Source organism: Carcharodon carcharias, chromosome 20, assembly GCF_017639515.1.
Source record: "Carcharodon carcharias isolate sCarCar2 chromosome 20, sCarCar2.pri, whole genome shotgun sequence".
Taxonomy (NCBI): domain Eukaryota; kingdom Metazoa; phylum Chordata; class Chondrichthyes; order Lamniformes; family Lamnidae; genus Carcharodon; species Carcharodon carcharias.
In genome coordinates, this window is record NC_054486.1 from 69,025,585 (window position 1) to 69,046,402 (window position 20,818).

Consider the following 20,818-nt stretch of genomic DNA (forward strand, 5'->3'; position numbering starts at 1 on the left):
TCTTTGACTTTGCCTCCACCTTCCCACCTGATCCACAGGCCCATGATTCCCTTAGAGCCTAAAACTCTATTAATCTCAGCCTTGAATATTTTCAATGACTGAACATTCACAGCCTTCTGGTAGAGAATGCCAAAGATTTACAATCCTTTGAGTGAAAAAAATCTCATCTTTGGCCTAATTGGTTTACCCTTTATCCTGAGATTATGCCTTCTAGTTTCTCCAGCTAGAGAAAACAGTCCCTCAGCATCTACCCTTCAAGTCCTTAGAGAATCTTTTTTAAGTTTCAATGAGATCACCTCCCTTTCTTCTAGACTCCAGAGTATTGGCCCACTCTACTCATTCTCGTTTTACTCAATCCCACCTCATCTTCATTGCACCCCCTCTAAGGCAGGTATATCCCTCCTTCGGTACAAAGACCAAAACTGTACACAGGTACACCAGGTGCAGTCTCATCAAAACCCTCTGTAATTGCAGCATGACTTCCTTACTCTTAAAGACCAAAGGCCAAGATACCATTTGCAAGCTTTAATGTAGTTTAACACCAATCCCAGTAGCTTTAAGCAGTGCGGTTTCAGTATTTTTTTAAAAGCTGGTCCTACTAGTTACTTTATTTAGTGTGGTTCCAGTATCATAGAATCTCACAGCACAAAGAAGGCCATTTGGTTCATCGTTCCTGTGCTGGCCCTTTGAAGGAGCGAACCAATTTCTTCCCCTGTAGCCTTGCATTTTTTTTCTTTTCAAACATATATCTAATTCCTTTTTGAAGTTGATGATTGAATCTGCTATGACCAGCATTGCTTCCAGATCATAACTGGTTCTTCATTAATTATCTTAAATTTGTGTCCTCTGGTTACCTACCTTCCTGCCAATGGAAACAGTGACTTTGTTCACTGCCCATCACAATAGTATGTCTCTGTAGTGACTTTGTGCTAATCCCAGAAATTGTTTTGTGTAGTGTCAGTCTCAGTCTTTGTGTCACTTTCAGTTGTATTTTAATTTATTGTTGATTCCAGGAGTTACTTAGCTAGTGCCACTTTCAATAAGTTATTTACTGACAGTTGTAATAGTTACTTTGTTTAGTGCTGGTAGTTAGTCTTAGTGGTTACTTTGTTTACTGCTGTTAATTGTAGTAGTCGATGTATTTATTGCGGATCCTGCTATTTACTTTTTTTACTGCTAGTTAGTAAAGTCGAGCTGAGAGCTGGCCTGGGCGGTGTGTAGCCCCTGTACTGACGTGCCGGGGAGCCCAAGCCAGCCTAACGTCACCAATTCTCACCCAAGGAGGAAGCTGTCCCACCGCATTTACTCCAGCGCTCAGCAGCTCAGCGCCGTGGGAACGTCAGTCATGATCCGGAGCTCAAAATAGGGGCAGCATGGGGAGGGAGGGGAGAAGCCGGGCCAGGTGGAGCGGTTGCAGGTAGGAAAGCAGGGCTGGGGGTAAACTTTTCACTCTGATCGATCCCAGCGCCCCAGGCCTGGCCGAGCTCTAGGCCCGTTTCCATTTGCCTGTACGGAGATGGCTGAAGAGTTGGCGCAGATGGAGATCGGTCAGCACCCGGGCTGGGCTCCGCTCCCTCCATCTCGGCCGTCCCTGCAGCCGGGGAGCGGCTCGTCCCGTGAGTGTGAGCGGGGAGTAGGATGCTGGCTGCCGATGCTGCACTAGAGGCGTTGCCGTCCATTCATTAAAATTAGATCAGCCCTGGTAGCTTGGAAATCACTTGAGTGTGTATGAGCTCCTATCTGCCCTAATGCATAAACCAAAACACACTTGCTGACACAATTCCCTGCTACTGATCCTTGTGTATTTTTTGTCTAATGCAGGTTGTTGTGAAGAACAAGGAGTTCAATAAAGTCAACTCCCTTTAGAGTGAAGTTCTGCTGCTGCTTAAATCTTTCGCACCGCTATGACTGAAGGTACAATAGTGAAAGAGGGGTGGCTTCACAAACGAGGTGAGATTTTGTCATTGATCCCAGTGGAAGTGCTCAACATACTTTATTTCTTTCCACGTGTTTGAATAGATATTTCACTGTTGTCGATGTCTAATGATTTAGGTGTACAAAATTGGGAAACGTTTTACTCAAATTGCTTGCATGAGATCATCTTTCACAAATGATTTGGTGCAATTAGCTATTGCTATTTGATCTGATAGTGTGGGTTGGGTTTTATTAAGCTTTGGAAAAGGAGCTCTCTAGAAGGCCATTTTCCTGAATTGTGTTGTTGCATATGTTTAGTGAAAAAAATAACAAATATAACTTTTTTAAATACGGAAATAGGAATTAAATTCTTAGCTGCTTCCAATTACATATTGATTCTAACATTTGCTACAATGGTGCTATATTATTGTCAGTAAACTATTTGATGGTGCAAAACACTGTCGTTTAATAATTTTAATTTTCAATGTTAATCAAGTCCAAGTTTTAATTATGGAACAGAATAGTGCAGTCTGAACAGGAGGTGTAGTAACATTAGCACACACACACTGCAATTGAGCTTCAGTGCAATAGTGGGTGTGGTTTACTCGCCAGTTCCTGACATGAATGCCTTTTGAATGATGGACTTTTTTTAACCACTTTGGCATTTCATTACACTCTTCTCCAAATTGATCCCATCGATTCTAATAGGCTCTTCAATCACAGATTGACAGCACAGTCCTGTGCCTAGTTTAACATGAGTGTATATAATAAAATATTGTTGATAAGCAACTTATTAGTTTTACTCTTAAATACAGGAAGGTATTGCGTAGGGAATAAAATATAGATGAAATGCTGTAATTGTAACTAGCTACATTGGAAAGGTGTTCTTTTACCAAATGCATTTGGTAGAAGGACACATTGGAAGAAAGGATGTAATGTTGCACAACAGGAATATTTATGCATTACAATATAGGATCTAGGGCTAGTGCACATATTATATTGCCAAGGTATATACTTTTTTGGAAAGTAAAAAAAAAATAATTTTATAAGTAACTCTTTGTTGCAATGGCATATTACTTCTGAAATTACATAGTACCATAATTTGTGACATCAGTTGCATCCACTAATCACAGATAACACATTCAAAAACCATTACTTAATATTGTTAGAGGTGTGTTTAATATGTTTGGAGGTAGATTTCTGTACAGTAATACTTGGGAAAATTTCAAAATCCAAGCTTTTCATTTTGTCTAATATCAATACAATTTTGGCACAAAACATTTTATCTAGGATAAGGAATGTTGAGTGTGTCCCATTTAATATAATGGTTTCCTTGCTACTTCTATTGAAATTAATTTTGATTACAGTGTGTAACCTGCAGGTTTCAGAATAAGTGGGTTTCTTTGTCTAAGTAAAATAAACAAAATTCTGATATCAAAATTGTTGAAAGAATGGACTTTGATTGTCCCTAATGATTTTCAGTGATTACATTCTGGATCAAAATTTGACCCAAAAATTTGGCACCTTAATTTTCCAAATTTGCTCTTTTTTTAAATAAATATTTGATGTATTCTACTTGAGCATCAAGCATGCATGGTGAGCAAATGACTGGGGCTCTGTTTACAAGGTTGCTGATAGAACCAATCTTGTAGCACATGGAACTGTGGGAATGCCAACGTGTATATTGACCAGTGAAGGTAGGCTTGTGGTAGACCGTGGTAGAGAATCCCCTGGTAGATTTCTCAACTAGTATGTCAAGGAAGGGGAGTTCATTTGACTGCTCCATTTCATAGGTGAATTTGAGCACAGGATGGAGCCCATTAAGACATGTAAGGAAATTATTACATGCAGCTGCAGATTTAATTATAGCAAACATATCATCCACATATCGGAAACATGCGAGAGGTAGGAGTTTAGGTGTCATTCCATTGAAGACATGTTTCTCATAGAATCCAACAAAGATGTTTGCAAGAGCTGGGCCTAGAGCAGATCCCATGGCAACACCATCTATTTGGGCATTCATGGTGTCATTAAAACTGAACTCAACTGCGCGAGTTGCCAAGTTCATAAGTTCAGTGAATATTGATTCATGCAATATTGGCAGGTCCACGTTGCCATGATATGGTTGAGAAATCTGCCAGGGGTTTCTTTACCACAGTCTACTGCAAACCTATTTTCACTGGTCAATATACTTGTTTGGATTCTGACAGTTCCACGCGCTATAAGAGCGGTCTTATTGGCAACCTTATAAATTGGGCCTGAGCCATTTGCTCACAATGCAAGCTTGATGCTGAAATAGGGCGCATCTTAGGGCATCCTGCAGGATAATGGTAACCCTGATCAGATCATTTCACACTGTGTATCATGCAAGCTCATGAATGGGCCTAAGACCGTCACTTTCAGCCCTGAAAGTGCCCAGTCTACCTCAGATTACCCTGGAAGGGAAAGGTATCTCAAAAATTTGAGCAACGGGTGAAGCTAGCTGTTTCACGCTGCTCCTATGCAGTAGCAACACGAATGGTATCCGCCACTAACGGGATGCTGTCGTCAAGCCAAAATGGCGTTCCATCTATCACACAAAAGAGTAATGTGGTATATGAATTTCAGTGCTAATGTGATGCTCGGTATGTAGGCCGTATGTCCAAAAGACTGGTGGATCGTATCAAACAGCATGTACCAGCTGCAATGGGCAGGGCACAGACCATACCCAACTAGCCCGTGCTTGCAAAACTCAAAACAGTGTCCAACATTAGATCTGATTCTGTGATGGGACAACACTTGCTAAATAATCCCCAGTGTGCTAAGAATTACACAGACAATCAATTTAAGATCGTCAGTCAAGCTCGCAGTGTGGCACGTTTGTATGTACTGGAAGCTACATAGGCCCTGCTCTTTGCAGACAGAACATGTAAGTACATTGCACCTGTTTCAATGTAAGTGACAGCCATTCGCTGACTCATTCTTCAGGGCAATGCCTTGACCAATCAGGGTCAAGCTGCCTAGTTTAAATTTCAAACAATGCTTGTCAGTTAACTGTCAGTCACCATCAGTGGTGCATTCTCTATGGCAATGCCACTTGCCAACCAATCAGTACACTCTTCACTTATAATATAAATTATTGTGTTCCCCTTTATACTAGTATTTTTGCAAGTGTCCTGATGAGTGCAAGACAAAAAGCTTAGACATGTCTCTCTTTACCAATACTCAAATTTGGCCATTGATATAAAAAAATACCTGTGTTAAAATGTAAAGAGGATAGCTGTTTAACAAATGGGCAAGAAAATGCAATTTAAAAAATGAACTAGCCTTGTTGAGTTTTCATCTACTGATATTTGTTATATATTTTATGAATTATCAACCTGAAGAGGAGTGATAGGAGTGTACTGAGAGATAAATGTGCTACTGATGTTCTCTTAAATATTAATTTTAAAAAAATCCCTTGGATAACTTCAAGAACTCAGAATAAGGAACCAAAGGAAAAGCACATTTTTTCAGAATGTTCATTGACAAATATTCAAAGAATTTTAATGACCTATAGTTAACAGGTCATTTAGTAATCAGCAAGTGTTGCTAGATTTTTAAAAAAATATATAAAGAATGCCTTGGAGAATATTTTATTCTTTTTTTGAGAAGTTTAGTTTTTATATACTTTGTGCACTGCCGAAATTTAACTCTGTTATATCTGAATTATGGCAGACAGTTTGTGAGATTGTTTGTGGATCTCAAGCTTTAACACTTAATTGCAAATTTCTTATTGGACTGGATTCAGTTACTTTTGTATTAAAACTATAGTTGCCCCGTTTTTTTCTTTAGCTTTTTTTGTGAACTATTTTTAGATTTACAGTTATTTTCTTTTCTGCCTTTAGTAAACATTGGCCCAAATTTTGCTGGAAAAATAATGCCATGTTGACAAAACACACCCTTATTAATGAGCAAATCAACCAGCAGGTTGAGGGGATAAAAAGATATGCTATGAGTTGCAAACCTCCAGAACTTGTTGATTGATTTTTCCAACTCTGCTTTTTGGTCATGCAAACAGCATCTTATCCGTGGCCTTCCTTTTATTTATTTGCGAGATTGGCACATTAATTGGGCCATCAACCTCACTAGAACTTAACAGTGTTAACACCTTTTTTAACGATGCTTTGGTTTTTAATGCAATGCCTATTGGTCTGTCTGACCCTGAAAGAGGGCAGTGTAAACTGTTCAGTCTCCTTCCTGCAAGTGGTAGATTGTTGTTGAGGATTTAAAAAATCTGACATTTAAAATTTGTGGGTTTTAAAACTTTTCCTTTGTCTTTCTTTTGTTCTATCTCTTAATCAGTCTTTCTTTCCCTTTATTTCTTTTCCTGTACCTGATTTAATTCTAATTCCCCTTCTTCCTAGTCCTTCCTGTTTATTTCTCAATCCCTAAATCTCATCAGTATAAGGAGATACACTGTTGATCCCTCCATTCACATAAGTTTCTGGTTGCTCGCAACGCTACATATTGGCTTGCACTTCCGGGAAATTATGGCACTGAATCTTTTCGAGCTGAGGGTGCAGGATAGAATTTAACTGAGATGCCCACTCCAATGAGATCTGGCATTACTTCCATTCTTTTCAAGCAAACAATCACTGTAATTGTGAATCGTTTACTTTGTACTTTTAATTTTTAACTTTAAGCATGATTTTCATGCTTGCAAAAGCAGGATTGTAAAGAATAAACTGGAAAATGGAGTAAATACTGATTTCTGTATGGGGAACTTTGAATAAAAACATATCTAAAGTTTAACTAAATATTTAATAGTCAATGGCTGTAATTATGCTATAAAATTATAACACAATGGGCAGAATTTTGCCGTTGGCGAGGAGGGGGGCGGGGACTGCTCGCCGACGCGTAAGATTATGCGGGATGATGTCGGGCGGAACCCCCGGCGTCATCCCGGGCCAGTTAAATTTTCAGGAAGGTGGGGGCACAGCAAAATCAGCTGTGTGCCCGCCGACCTGTCAGTAGCCAATTGAGGCCATTGACAGGATCATTTAAACAACTAAAGGACCTGCCCGTCCAACCTTAAGGTTGGTGGGCAGGCCAGGAGCCCCGGCTGCAAATAGAAAAAACATGAAACCTCATCCACCGGCGTGACGAGGTTTTATGCAGTGTTCTAAAAAGTTTAATAAAGTTTTACTATAATTTATGAACATATCCCATCTCATGTGACATTGTCACAAGAGGAGGACATGTTAGGGAATTTTTTTTTTCTATTTTTAATCTGTTTAAAAGTGTAACGATCTCCCTGAGGCAGCACTTAACCTCAGGGAGATGTGCACTCTTTCATGCGCATGCGCGAAAGAGCACACTATCGCTTTTGGGGAATCCCCCCCGTCTGCACAGGAAGGGCATAGCGCTTCTCGCTGGACGTCATGCCGTGTGGGCTTTAATTGGCCCGCCCACATAAAATGGTGGCAGGGCCCGCTTCTCCAGCGGGGATCGGCTCCCCGCCCGCTGGTTATTGGGTTGGGCCCGTCCACTTGGCAGACAGAAAATTCTGCCCAATGAGTTCAATATATCAAGCCATAAGAGTACATTTCTATGTGTGCTGGGATGTCCTGAGGTCATGAAAGGTGCAATGCAAACTCAAATCTGTCTTTTCTTTTTCTTTAAGGCTTCTTAAGTCATATGAATCCTATGGTTGTCATCCTGTCGGTTTATAAACTCTCCCATGATATTCACAGTCACCCCCTCGATCTTGTCATCTGCTGCTGCCTCTCCTCTCACATGATCTCAACCACAAAAACAACCATCTCTGACCGCTTCCTTGCATCTCTCACCAACTGCATCCGCCTCCTAATCCCACTTCCCCCTGCATCTGTTCCTTTTGGAAAATTTCTACCCAAGGCCACTTACAACTGCATTTTCAAACAGCAGCTATTCAGCTTTTGGCCCTCCGTTTAAGAAGATACTTTAGTTTGCTCAAACATTCCCTCATTTTCACTTTGTTGTCTAGTCCCCATTATTTCGTCCTGTTAAATACTGGGAAGATTGAAGTCATCATCTTCAATCTTCACCACAAATTCTGCAGCATTACCACCAATTCCACCGCTATCCGGTCAATATCTCAGGCTGAAGCAGACGCAGATTCCCATTTGACCCTGAGCTAAGCTTCTGACCTCATGACCTGAATTTTCATCCTCGAGGTGGGTTGCGGAATTCAAGAAAATTCAAACTTCAGGCCATCCAAAACGCTTCTTCCTGTATTTTATCCTGTACAAAGTCCAATTTACTCCTGTCTTTGTTGACCTTTATTGGTTCCTGGTTTCCCCCAATGCCTGTAATTTAAAATTCTCCTTCTCATGTTTAAATCTCTTAATCTCTTGCCCCTTCTATGTCTGTAAGGTTATCTAGCATGACTAACCCATCCCAAACTTTTTGCCTTTTTGACTCTGAGCTCTTGTGCATCCCCCATCATTGTTGGACTTGCTTTTAGCCATATAGGCACTGTGAACTGGAATTCCTTACCTAAATCTCTCCCCACTTCTTTAACACCATCTTAAAGCCCTTGACCAAGGGTTGGTTCACTCTTCTAATATCCAGTTCTTTAATAAGCATCAATATTCACCATTCACTCCTCTGTAGAGTGGGGTATTTTTCTGTGTTAAAGACATGATATAAACACAAGTTGCTCTTGTAGTGTATTTCAGCTGTTAGTTACTGTACAATCAATCTTTAGCTACTTTTTATATTGAGAGTCTAAAAAAACTTTAAATTTTGAATTTGTTGCTTGTTGTGCTTTGTTGTTTGGTTGCAAATAGATCAATTGACCATTGTGGCCGTAGTAAACAGGATGATGATACGGTGTCACATAACTTGTATAAGGCAAAAAGTATACCTTGCTTTCTAATGTGCTGTTTAATTCATTCTCTTCTGTATTTTTGTTCTTTTTATAACATGCCATAAATATGGGAATGTTTTTCATTTTCTGAATAAAAACTAATAGCACTCATGGAATTCTAAGTAAGAGCTAAGATCTCTCATCCCTAAAACTGGAATATAATTTAGACATATAAAACCTATTATCTTGCATCAAAACACTGTTAATATTTTAACTGAAATAAACTTAATTCATTGCAATATGAGCTTTATTTACAAAATTCAATACTTGAGTATAAAAAATATCTTGCCACTAAGCTGTTCTATTTGTTGTGAATGCCACTGGGCTGCACCATTTGGTTGATATGCCATTAGATCCCAGTCATCTGAAGACATGCTCTAATCCATGCTCATATACAGTAAGAGGGAAAGGATCGTTCTTAATGTGTCTCATCTTTGTGATGCACTCTATTATTCATTCATATGTAAGTGCCACAAAAGTTGCCATCCCATTGCACAAAGCAGAAAAATGGATTTCCCAAGATGATTACACTTTTATATCTTGTTTGTTAATGGGGTGTGATGGTTTTGGATAACCACAGAATATAACTTTGACAGCAGCATCTGTCAGGAAATACATTTTTGTATTTGAACTATGTATACCTCAGTTAATGTTACTTATTGCTTCCTCTATCTCCATCCTTGCTTAGCTTTCTCAATTCCTTTTTTTGTTTCTTTTTTTATTCTTAAATCTTTTTCTTCAAATTGCTTTTTTCATTTTAAAAACATTTCCACAAGATTGCATACAGGTAAATGGCATAATGGGACAGTCCATTGAAGAACAAATGAGATGTCCCATGGAGTAATGGCATATAAATTTGCTCAAGTTTGTGGCTGTTATCTCCTAGCTATTCACTTTGATATCCAATATTTTCAGAACAGTAATGACATGGGAACTGCTTACCCGTTAAGTGGGGACTTACCCTTTTCAGTCATAGGGAGGGTAACGAACAAAGCAGAAGGAGAGAAAAATATTTTAAAACACATCACATACTCATCACTTTACAACTGATGTTTATTGTGCTGTATAACATAACTTATATTTTAAAATCATTGTTAATTTTTAATATTCACTAGTTACTTGAATGTGGAGCGATATGATTTGATATGCTGATGAAAAAATAGTTTCTCTGGCTCTGGATTAACAGAAAAATGTACAGTATTGTACAATTTATTGATTTCAGGTAGGTACCATTTATAGCCTCAGTTGTTTTAAAATTACAGACTATGTTTAAGTGATGAAGTGCTCGGCTGCTAATTTGTTTTGCTGCTTTATGAAGGTTGTTAGTTTTGCTGATGACCAATCCCTTTTTGCTTAGAATTTGCTACGGTGACATTATTTGATCTATAAGTGGGTTCAGTATCAAAACATGTGATATAAGTACATTAGTGCTCTCCTGAGCCAAGTAGAATCAACTTATATAGAGTTATAATGTAACCGTATTATATTACTTTGTACTGGTGTGGATTCCACACTGTGTACCATCAATGCATCATGTAGTGATGCGCATGAGTTCACTAGCCAAGATATGCACTAAAACCTCTCTCTTTTAGGACTGATATGACTACACTCAAAAAAATGCTTAAACCCTGTTTCATGATTCTTTAACTTCCATCAGCATGTTATAGCCCAACAGTGTGCAATATTCACAGGAAACCTGCAGTAATCTCTTAACTCTGCAAATTATATCCAGTGTTAATATAGCACCTCCCATGAGGAAAAGTATTTGAGTATTTTGCAAGGAGGAGAGGAGGATGCTTTGCAGGAGATGGGAAGGACTGGGACTGAAGAAATGGCTGAAGAGCAGTAGAGAGTCAAAATGATTTTGAGAGAAAGTTCCACAGAGCAGAGTATTGTGGCTGAAAGATTAGCGGAGTTGTGGGAGTCGGGAACAAATAATCCAGGGTTGGTAGAGCAGAAGGTATGCACTGTGACGTATGGCTGGAGAAGGTCACCGAGAAAACTGGAAGAACTTGAACACTAGAATTTTGATCTTTATGCTAATATACTTGGAGAACATGATGATGGATGTGAATAATGTTGAGCAGAATTGGCCGAAGGATTCTGGATTAACTAAAGTTCACATACAAGGTTGACCATATAATTTATGGATGACTGGTTTAAAACCTTAGGGAATTAAAACTTGATCACTGGCATCTGAAGAATTAGTGATTGCAAAGTTAACCCTGGGCCTTAACTAACGTGGAAAGCTGTTTCTTTCTGATCAGTTTCTGTTCCAATGTGGAGAAGCAAATCCAATGGCTACTGAATTCTCAAATTTCATTATTGTTTTTAGTCTTTCACAATTCAGTTCTTATTGAAGGTTGTGGGGAGGCCTTGTGGCACAGTATTAGTATCCTTACGTCTGGGCCAGAAGCTCTGGCTTCAAGTCCACTTCAGGACTTGATGGCCATAGAAGATATGTTCATAATGTGGCCAAACAGGTTGATTATCAGTCTGTAAATCCTTCCATTGTACCTGATGGAAGAGTTTCCTGGTCAGCCATGCTGCAGAAGGCAACAGCAAACAACTGCAGTATTTTGCCAAGCATAATCATGGACCAATCCAATGGAGGTCCATAGTTGCCAGTGCCCTCTTAGGGCATGTCACCTGAAGGAGGATTGTGGGTTGAGTCCAGTTGCACATGTGCAAAAGTAGTGTTGGAAGAAGCGTGTATTGTAAGGTATAAAGCTAAATGCTAGAAAAAGGTGTTTATTGTTTTCCCCTCTGTCTTTAAAACTTCCTAAATTATTTTTTTTTATTTCCTCCCTTTGTTTTTTGTGCAGTTTTGCTCCTACTGCAATATTTTCGGTCATTAACATGTTTTCTGCTTTCAGGTTTGCCATGAATATGAGAAATCTTTTCTTTCATGTTTCATGTGGTGTTACAAAGCAAAAGTTTTAATGTTGCCGCAAAGCGACTGAAAAGAGTTTTATTAAAGAAGAAGTGCATGCAAGATGAGATTCTGGATCATTCTCTCCTTTTATCTGCTTTAAACACAAATATTCAGACACTTATATTTTGCTGCCTGTTTTTCACTTATTCAGCTAAATTGCTGAAGCCAACATGTCAGATAATAGAGCAAAATCTTTACTTTTGAACAGCTGCTCCATTTGAATATATGAAATTAAGAGCTAGTACTTGGGAGATAAATGTGGTCCTTTTGCTACACTATTCAGAGTGGTGTGTTTGTGTTGTTAATGGTGAGAATGCTTGTGCTGTGTAAGTGGAATGTTTAGCCCAAGGCATAGAACTTTTCTCTTTAGCTGTACCTAAGTTACTATTTGTCCTTTTTTCAGTCAACAATTCAAAATGTTCAAATCACACTGTGAGGCCATTTATGGGTATTACATGATGAGGCTATTGCTATTGAAAAGGTGTTGCAAGGCAGCTTTAAACAAAGAGAATAAAACCCAACTTGTTTAGATGGTACAATTGATGCTTTTGTTCAGAATGTACAACTTACCCCGTTAGTTTGTTTGAAGAAATTGTATTGCGTATGCTGCAGCTGAAAAAGTGGAGCAGAAACATTGTTTAATAATTATGGCTAAGTGCCCACCGGATCTTCTGTACATGCAGGGGGTCTGTCTAGCTGCCAGTGTGCCAGGCTTTCATTGAATTATTGTAAGCCAGATGCAAAAGCTTTCACAAGGTTTGGTAATGCATGATAGAATACGTCTCTTAGTAGAGTACAGATTCAATAATCTGGTAGCCCAGACTGAATTAGTATTGCAAACTTTTCCATAGGCTTTATTCTAGCTAAATTTCAGAATGGAAATACAGCATTTAATGTGTATTTCAAAGTAGTACATTAGGAGGAATTCTTTAGCATTTGATGTTAAATATAATTTAAATGCTAAACAGAGAAAATAATACTGTTAATATGTTATTGATTCTATGTTTGCTAAGTGTCATGTAAAAGTAAATTGTATTGGAGCATATGTTAGGATTTGGCTACAGCTTTCATACAAAAACGGGTGCTGACAGCCATTGCCATCAGCTGTCTACAGGCTCCGTAAGCCTACTGTGTAGTTACTTCTTTGGTGTGTAAAATCAGCTTGCTTTATAACTGCAAAATGTGGCATATCTTTTGACGTTATGGAGTATTGTGTTAAACGCTTGAATATAGAATTTTGGTGAAGAGAGAATAACATGAACAAACATCTATGACAGTGGGAACAGAAAAAAATTCCTCCGGAAAATAGAAAATTAGATACATTGGAATATGAAATAGTTCAAATTGTTGCATTGACTATGTTGTTTCAAACTGAGTGAATAAACTAATTGTTGGTTAAAGGGTGTGTTTTGGAAAAACAAAACTACCCAGTCCGCACGGCTTATGATGGAAGTATGTACTGAGTTACAATGTTGTACTGGTTATGTTACTGGCCTGGTAACCCAGCGGCCTGGACTAATATTGAACATGAGTTCAACTTTCACCATGGCAGTTTGAGAATTTGAATTTGGTTAAAAAATTCTAGAAATACCAGATTGTGGTAAATATCCAACTCAAAAGGAAACCTGCTGTCCTTACCTGGTTTGGCCTATATATAACTCCAGTTCCACACCAACGTGATTGACTTTTAGCTGCCTTGTAAAGTGGCAAGCTAGCCATTCGGTTCTATCTAGGGCAACTAGGCTTGGGTAATAAATGCCAAACTTTCCAACAATGCCCACATCACAAAAATACAAAGTTCCCTTTTAAACCACTCACCATCCTGACTTGGAAATATATCACCATTCCTTCACTGTCGCTGGGTTGAAATCCTGGAACTCCTTCCTAACAGCACCGTGGGTGTACCTACACCATAGGGACAGCAGCGGTTCAAGAAGGCAGCTCACCCACCACCTTCTCAAGGGCAATTGGGAATGGGCAATAAATGCTGGCCTAACCAGCGACAATGAATGAATAAAAAAAATTTAGTAATTTTTAAAAAAGTAAAGCTTTCTTTATGACCAGAGTTATACTTTTGATACAGTGAAAGGCCCACCACCACGACCTGCTGCTTTTTAAAATCTTGTATTCGAAATATGTCTAAAATTCACTGTGCGAAAACAAGAAAAATAATTGCAAAATCACTGAAGAATGGTTGGAGAGAATCTGTATCAGAGCCATTTGCAATTTAAAATGTATGACAGAACCCTGTAACTAGGTAACCCTGAAAATGGGTTCTAATGTCTTGCCTTTTATTGTCTTCAGCTAGAACCCAGGGGTTTTTTGGATAACAGCCAAAGTTCTATGTTGGTGACCATTTTTGAGGTGCCCATGGCATCTTTGGCATGCATAACATTCAGGAATTGAGGTGTTCATATGATTTTTAAAAAAAAAAACTACTTTGGATGCTTGCTTATTGCAGTTTCCAAGTATTTTGGACTGGAAATGTAAATTTTCAGCATGCCAGTTTCTTTTTTTCTCTCTACATCACCTTTATTATAAAATGAGCTTGTCTGCAGCTATGAAAAGATCTTGAATTTTAAAAACTTATTCAATCAGGACCAGTACATTTCATTAACATTAATCTGGGACTCCAACTCATGAAGAATCCAGTTTTTTTTATTAAGTACTTCTACGTTGAATATATATGAATTTTAAAAAGGTAAAACCATATAATCCAATGATAAAATACCATACAGAGGAAGAAAAACATTCATCAATTTAAAAAATACATTCAATTTTGCTGTGGAATGCCCTTTTTATCAAGGTGAATATTGAACTAATGACCACGATGTCTTTTTGGCTCCTGGTTTGCTTTTAGATTCGGACATGTTAGGCTTACTGGCCTCCTTCTGTGCCATAAATTTCAATGATTCAAGTTAAAATACATGCCCTGTTTTAAAAATATATAAGCATGCTTTAGTGTTCACACTTAGATCTGGATGGCTTGAAAGCTTAGGTTTTGGCATTTGTAAATTAAACCATTAGGGCAGACAGAATCATCCCAGATTTGCACTAAGTGCAGTAGTGGACAGGCAAAAGGACATTTTACCCGCTGGCTGCAATGGCGGCTTTTAACGCTGATCATCCCAACCCACCTTATTAAACATACATTCTCTGGAAGCACACCGTTTTGCTGGTAGGCGGCCTCCAATTGGCCCATCATGCCATCACCTTGCCACTTCCTCACACCGGACATCATATTTGGAGTGCAGTCAAGTGCACACCTCTCAGCGCTTCCAGCCCATGACTGCTGCATAGAAGACATGGCCCTGAAAGGCAAGAAGACTGCAGTCCCCCGATTTAGTGATACATCCCTGGGATGACTTCTGGATATCGTTGGAGCCTGCTGCGATGTCCTCTACCCCCACTCTGGTTTGGGCGGAGATGGTCAGTGCCCATGCTGCACAAAAGAATGCAGAGAAAGGATAAAAGGTCCCATCCGTGTCACCGGGGTAAGACAACCATCTCGTCACTCTAATCGCACACACTCACAAGCCCATCACACATCCACTGGCATCTCACTCAATGCCAGCTCAAGGGATATCTTTCTCTCTCTGCTGTCTCTGTCTCTGTCTCTGTGTCTGTCTGTTTGTGTGTGTCTCTCTCTCTCTGTCCTCTCACACACCCTCACATCTCCATCTCCTTTGTAGACTGCCTCCTCAACCCTCATCATCTTAAGGCTACTTGCAAAGATCACCATGTGCCCCCACACACACACCACCCCACCCCCCCGCCTCCCCAGTACAGCCCTGCCATGCAGCCTCTTCCCTTGCCTAAGCCCACTTCTTCCACTTCCCCAAACAAGCCCTAGCCCTGCAGCTATCGAAAAGCCATCCTTGCCTTATGGCTGGTCTGATAGGTAGAGACCTTCCTGTGAACCACCTGTGCTGATGACTGCGAGTGATGCCTGAAGCAAGGTAGGCCAACAAACTTCGAAGTCCCAAGCGAAGTGTACCTCGCCAAGTGCATGTCCCTTATGTTCAGTTGTGAAACGCATGCTGCCATGCTCGGATGATTCCAGTGGGCTGAACTTATAACGATATGCAGATGTATTACAATGAAGTTCCCGATGTGTTATGGTGGGCAACACGGCCCACTATTAACAAACGGAGCAGACGATTGTAAACTGGTTTCACGACGATGTGAAACCAATTTTTCACCTTCCTGCTATATTGTCCGCTCACGCCTGCCATAACACCTGAAGCCAGTGGGCCCTGAAAATTCCACTGTTAGCCATCTTGTATATAAAATCTCTCACTTTCATTTTTGTCATAATTGAATTAGTCTTGCAAAGTGTAATGATTGTCTTCTCACCTTCTGGATTGAAGGGCCCCATGGAAAGTAGCGTAGTGTGGATGGGTCTGGAATTAGTGCAACAGAGTGATCATATTGCAATACTGATTGTACAGATTATGAAAATGCAACCATTAGTACCATATGTGTCCATATATATTCAAAGCAGTATATTTTTAATGCTGTAGGGACATTTCCTTTTCTGTATGTGTAATATTTATGGTTAATTTAGGTTGAAAAGTAAAGGAATATGATCATTGCAGTATAGCTTTCACTTTGGATACTACTGGTCCAAGGACAGCAATGATGTTCTACAGAGCTGTCATGCTACTTACATTCCCATTTTTGATGCTCATTGCAAAAATAAAGTGTGAAAAATGTAATGGGCTGGAATGTACTGTAGCTGGGACACTTTTAGACTCACCTTGCTGGGTATAAATTCTGTAACCATTTCTATGAAGTTGCAGTTAGAGATCCAGATAGCACAGCACCCTCTGAAAGGCATCTAGGACCTGAACAGGGCAAACAACTGTGTCTCTCCTGAACCAGTCAGATTGAAATATTATTGATGCACATAACAAAATCTGAAGTATGAGTTTAATGTCATATCATGTATAGAAAGAAAAATAAAAAGAGGAAAAGATTTGATTAAGAGAGAGAGCAAAAAGAAATAGAAATAAAAGTAAAACAAGCAATTCATTTTTCTAACTCTCCAACAACAATTAAAACCTGGAAGGATACAATTTTACACTTGTAATAGTAAATTTTCACTCTCTGCGAGGTTGTATGGTAATAATTAAAATTTATCACGCCATTGATAAGAGTACTGAAACTGATCCGGATAAATCCTAACTTTCTGTCATGAGTTTAGCCTATATCTACTATGCAAGTGCAGGAGCTTCATGGCATTCAGTATAGTTGGATGGGGAAATCAGATGGTGTTGCCATTTTGCATAGTTTTCAGAGGAGCGGCACATCTCAAACCACGACTTTGTTTTTTTACTTTCAACTCTTCATCTACAGTTGCGTATAGTATAAAATATGAGGATAGTGTTAAACTTCAAAAGGCCATAGACAGTTTGGTGGAATGGCTGGAGAAGTGGCAGATGAAATTTAATGAAGAGAAGTATGAAGTGATTCATTTTGATAGAAAGATCAGGGAGAAACAATAGAAAAGAAAGGGTACTATTTTAAAGGAGTTTCAGAAGCAATGGACTTTGGAGCATCTGTGCACAAATCATTGAAGGTAGCAAGGCAGGTTACTAATGCATTACAGGATCTTGAGCTTTATAAACAGGAGTTTGCAGTACAAAAGCAAAGAACTTATGACGAACTGTATAAAACACTTATTGCCTCAACTGGAGTATTGCACCCAGTTCTGGGCATCACTCTTTTGGAAGGACGTGAAGGTATTAGAGAGGGTGCAAAAAAGATTCAGCAGAATGGCTTCAGGGATGAGGAACTTCATCTACGTAGGTAGATTGTAGAAGCTGGAGCTGTTCTCCTTGAAGAAGAGAAGGATGAGAAGAGATTTAATGGAGATATTCAAAATCATGAGGAGTCTGCACAACGTAGGTTGGGGAAACTGTTCCCATTCTTGGAAGGGTGGAAAACCAGAAGACACCAATTTAAGGTAACTGGGTAAAGAAGCAATGACAACATGAGGTAATTTTTTTTTACACAGTGAGTAGTTAGTGTCTGGAATGCATTGCCTGAGAGTGTAATTGTGGCTTTCAAAAGAGACCTACATCATTATTTGAAGAGGAAAAATTTGCAGGGCCACGAGGCAAAGGCAGGGGATTGGCACTAAGTGCATTATCCTTTCAGAGACCTGGCACGGATACAGTGGGCTAAATGGCCTCGTGCTCTAACTGTTCTATAATTCTATTCTATGCTTTACACATAAATAATGGTGAACACAGTTAGCTTCACTGTTACTTAAATATTGGTTTAATAGTATCTGTTTATGCTTAATCAGCTTTCATAATTGCACCATCATAATGCATGAATTCACTAAGCTCACCCGTCAGAAATCTGCTGTTCAGAAAGTACCTGTAAAGATCTGTTTTGCACATCTGAAGGAACTAACAAGGTGCTTAACTGTAGAGAGAGATATGGGGGGAGGAAGCAAAAAGATAATCCACTCAGCTGCTCAGTGAGGGAAACTGATATCATATTGGACAGCCATTGACAAAGCTATTAGATTTGTCCCACTCCAATCTGAGTGAGGGCCTGTTTTGAGACCTGACTCCCACTCCATCTGTTAGACTAAATCTACCCCATCCCAACTGCCACATCTTAAGTAGAAAATGTGGTATGGTGTTTTCATTATTCCCGAAATATCCAGTCTCAGCATATCAAACCGTATGTTTGGCAAAAGATTCATGAGAGTCGGAGCCTTTTCACGTATATTGTGGACACAGATAATAACTTTATTTTCCAGGTCAGATGATGTCCAGTATCTGTAGACGTTTGCTAGATTTAGTATTGCAAGGGTGGGAGTTTGAGCACGGAAATTACCACACAGCATGTTGTACTTCCAGATTTGGCAGCAATTGGATTAAACCAAGGCTGTCAGCCTGACTGTGAGAGTGGAGTCCAGATTTGAGTGGAGATCATGTCTGACAGGAAGAGCAAGGGTTGAGTCTGAAATGACAGTGCATCCCATCTAAATCCAGTTTAGTGCTTTGATAGTGCTTATTGCTGCTTGGATAGCTTGACCTTCTGCTCAATAATTAAAGCCAAGTGTGAATGGAAGTAACTAACTTCCTTTTTTCCCCCCTTTATGGAATGCTAAACATATTTTCTCCATTTCTCTGTAAATGCATGTTTCCATGCATTTAACAATCCATGAACAATTCTGTGCATTTAAAAATCCATGAACAATGTTTTCTTAAGCAATTTGCCTTTTAGTCCTTTAACCACAGGAGGAATATATGTACTGACATCACTATTGTATTTGAAGGTGCATTTATAAGAGAGATCATTATTCCTCATCAATTACTCACATTGTCATATTTTACATGTGTGTAAAATGTGAACTTGCCCAGATAGATCAATATTTCTCATGCAGATGTATATCTGCATTTTTAAAAAAACTGTATATATGGAGTTAGGTCACAGATCAGCCATGTTCTCAATGAATGACAGAACAGGCTCAAGAGACTAAATAGCCTACCCTTTTTCCTGTGTTCCTATGGGTCAGTAACACCTTAAGCATTTTAATTATTTCATACAAGGTTGTATGGTACTTTTTCGGGGAGATGAGAGTAGGAGAAGTTTTGAGCAAGGCTGAATAGATTTATGAATCTCCAATGCTTCCAGGTTGCTGTATAATTAATATTAACACATGCATGAAAGAGATGCTGTGACAGTATATGTGTGTGCATTACAGTGTGTTGTGCCATGTAATGGTAGGAAACAAGTATATCCCATGCAGTAAGCTACTGAGCTCAGTCAGGCAATCTGATGGAGGTTGTAAATGGAGACAAGTTGTAGCAAATGAGAGAGAGAGACAGGTGAGAACCTTTCTCACCAAACCAATCCTGTGCACTTTCTGATAACCGGCTTGCGAATGTCGTCTACTTGGTTGGGGAATGTTATGCAAGGCGGAGGGGGGGTGGGGGGGGTGGGGGGGGGGGAAGAAAAAATCAGAAAAATATCCTTTATCTTCCAAAAAGGAATAAAATGCTCCAATTGAATTCTTTAAAGAATATAAAATTATATTGAGAAATAAACATTTGTGCAATTCAGAACAAAAACGTGCACCGCAGTGAATGCTTTGTATTGTGAATATAATTTAAGGAAATAAGTATTTTCTATCGGCACTGTTCAGAGACACAGCTATTTGATGCCAGTTTTGCATCTCTGCATATTCACCAAGTGCAGCATATAAAATTATCACCTTATTATGTTATATTCTGATGGGATTAATTGGATAGTTTATTGACGCAAGTTCAGGAGTATTTTTAATTATTGCTCGCCACCAGGCTTAAGGCAAGCAAGCTGAATAGTTTTTGTAACAAAATAAGTCCAGAGTTACATTGTCATATCCTTTTAATTGTAAATTCAGAACTTGGGGTACCAATATATGCGTAGTGGTATGATAATTAAGCAGGTGCAGTATGTAATGTGTGAGCGTGAGAATAAGCTTTAGCTTAAAAAAGGCTGTAGTGGCACTTGAGACACTGGCATTTCTCATCAACCTGTTGACGGCAATGTCAGTCATCCTAATGCAGTCTGTTGTAAGTCCATTAATGCAAAATTCATAGGACTGAAGTGCATACAAAAACAGCAAGAGGATTTGCCTTATTGTGAATAGATGGTTTTAATGGTGAGCTGCCTTATATGGGCAATGAAAGATGCAGAGCATTGCTAAGCTGTGGAGCGCCAGTCTAGTGCAGACAGTCTGCTGACTCAGGCTTGACCTCTCCATTGGGGTGCACTCCTGACTGCAGTCTGATCAGGTTCATTGAGATGCAAGGCACAGTAGAACAGTCCGCAGCTGTACGCTGGAGGCAAAGTTAAAGAATGGATCCAGAGAGTGACCGTAGAAAATCAACAAAGAAGCAGTCCTATAATCTCTCAATAGCCAAATAAAACAGAGATCCTCAGTAAACACATGTTCTTTATTTAGCATACAGCGGGGAAAAAACACAGTGGCTCTCATTTGAGATTTTTTTTAACACATCTTCATAACAGAATTCTCCAGTTTGAACAAATCTGGGACACAGTTTGAAGGCTATCTATTCTGTTAATGGGGA

General features: G+C 39.3%; 1 protein-coding gene across 1 annotated transcript in view; it reads left to right on the forward strand.

Moving 5' to 3' along the window:
• The first annotated feature begins 1,267 nt into the window (after positions 1 to 1,267).
• The window catches only part of LOC121292681 (RAC-alpha serine/threonine-protein kinase), an 87,275-nt gene continuing 67,724 nt past the window's right edge, over positions 1,268 to 20,818 (forward strand). The window contains exons 1-2 of the mRNA XM_041214960.1: positions 1,268 to 1,417; positions 1,822 to 1,950. Of these exons, the coding sequence (XP_041070894.1) occupies positions 1,905 to 1,950 (46 nt within the window). The 5' untranslated portion in view covers positions 1,268 to 1,417; positions 1,822 to 1,904. The remainder of the gene's footprint in view (positions 1,418 to 1,821; positions 1,951 to 20,818) is intronic.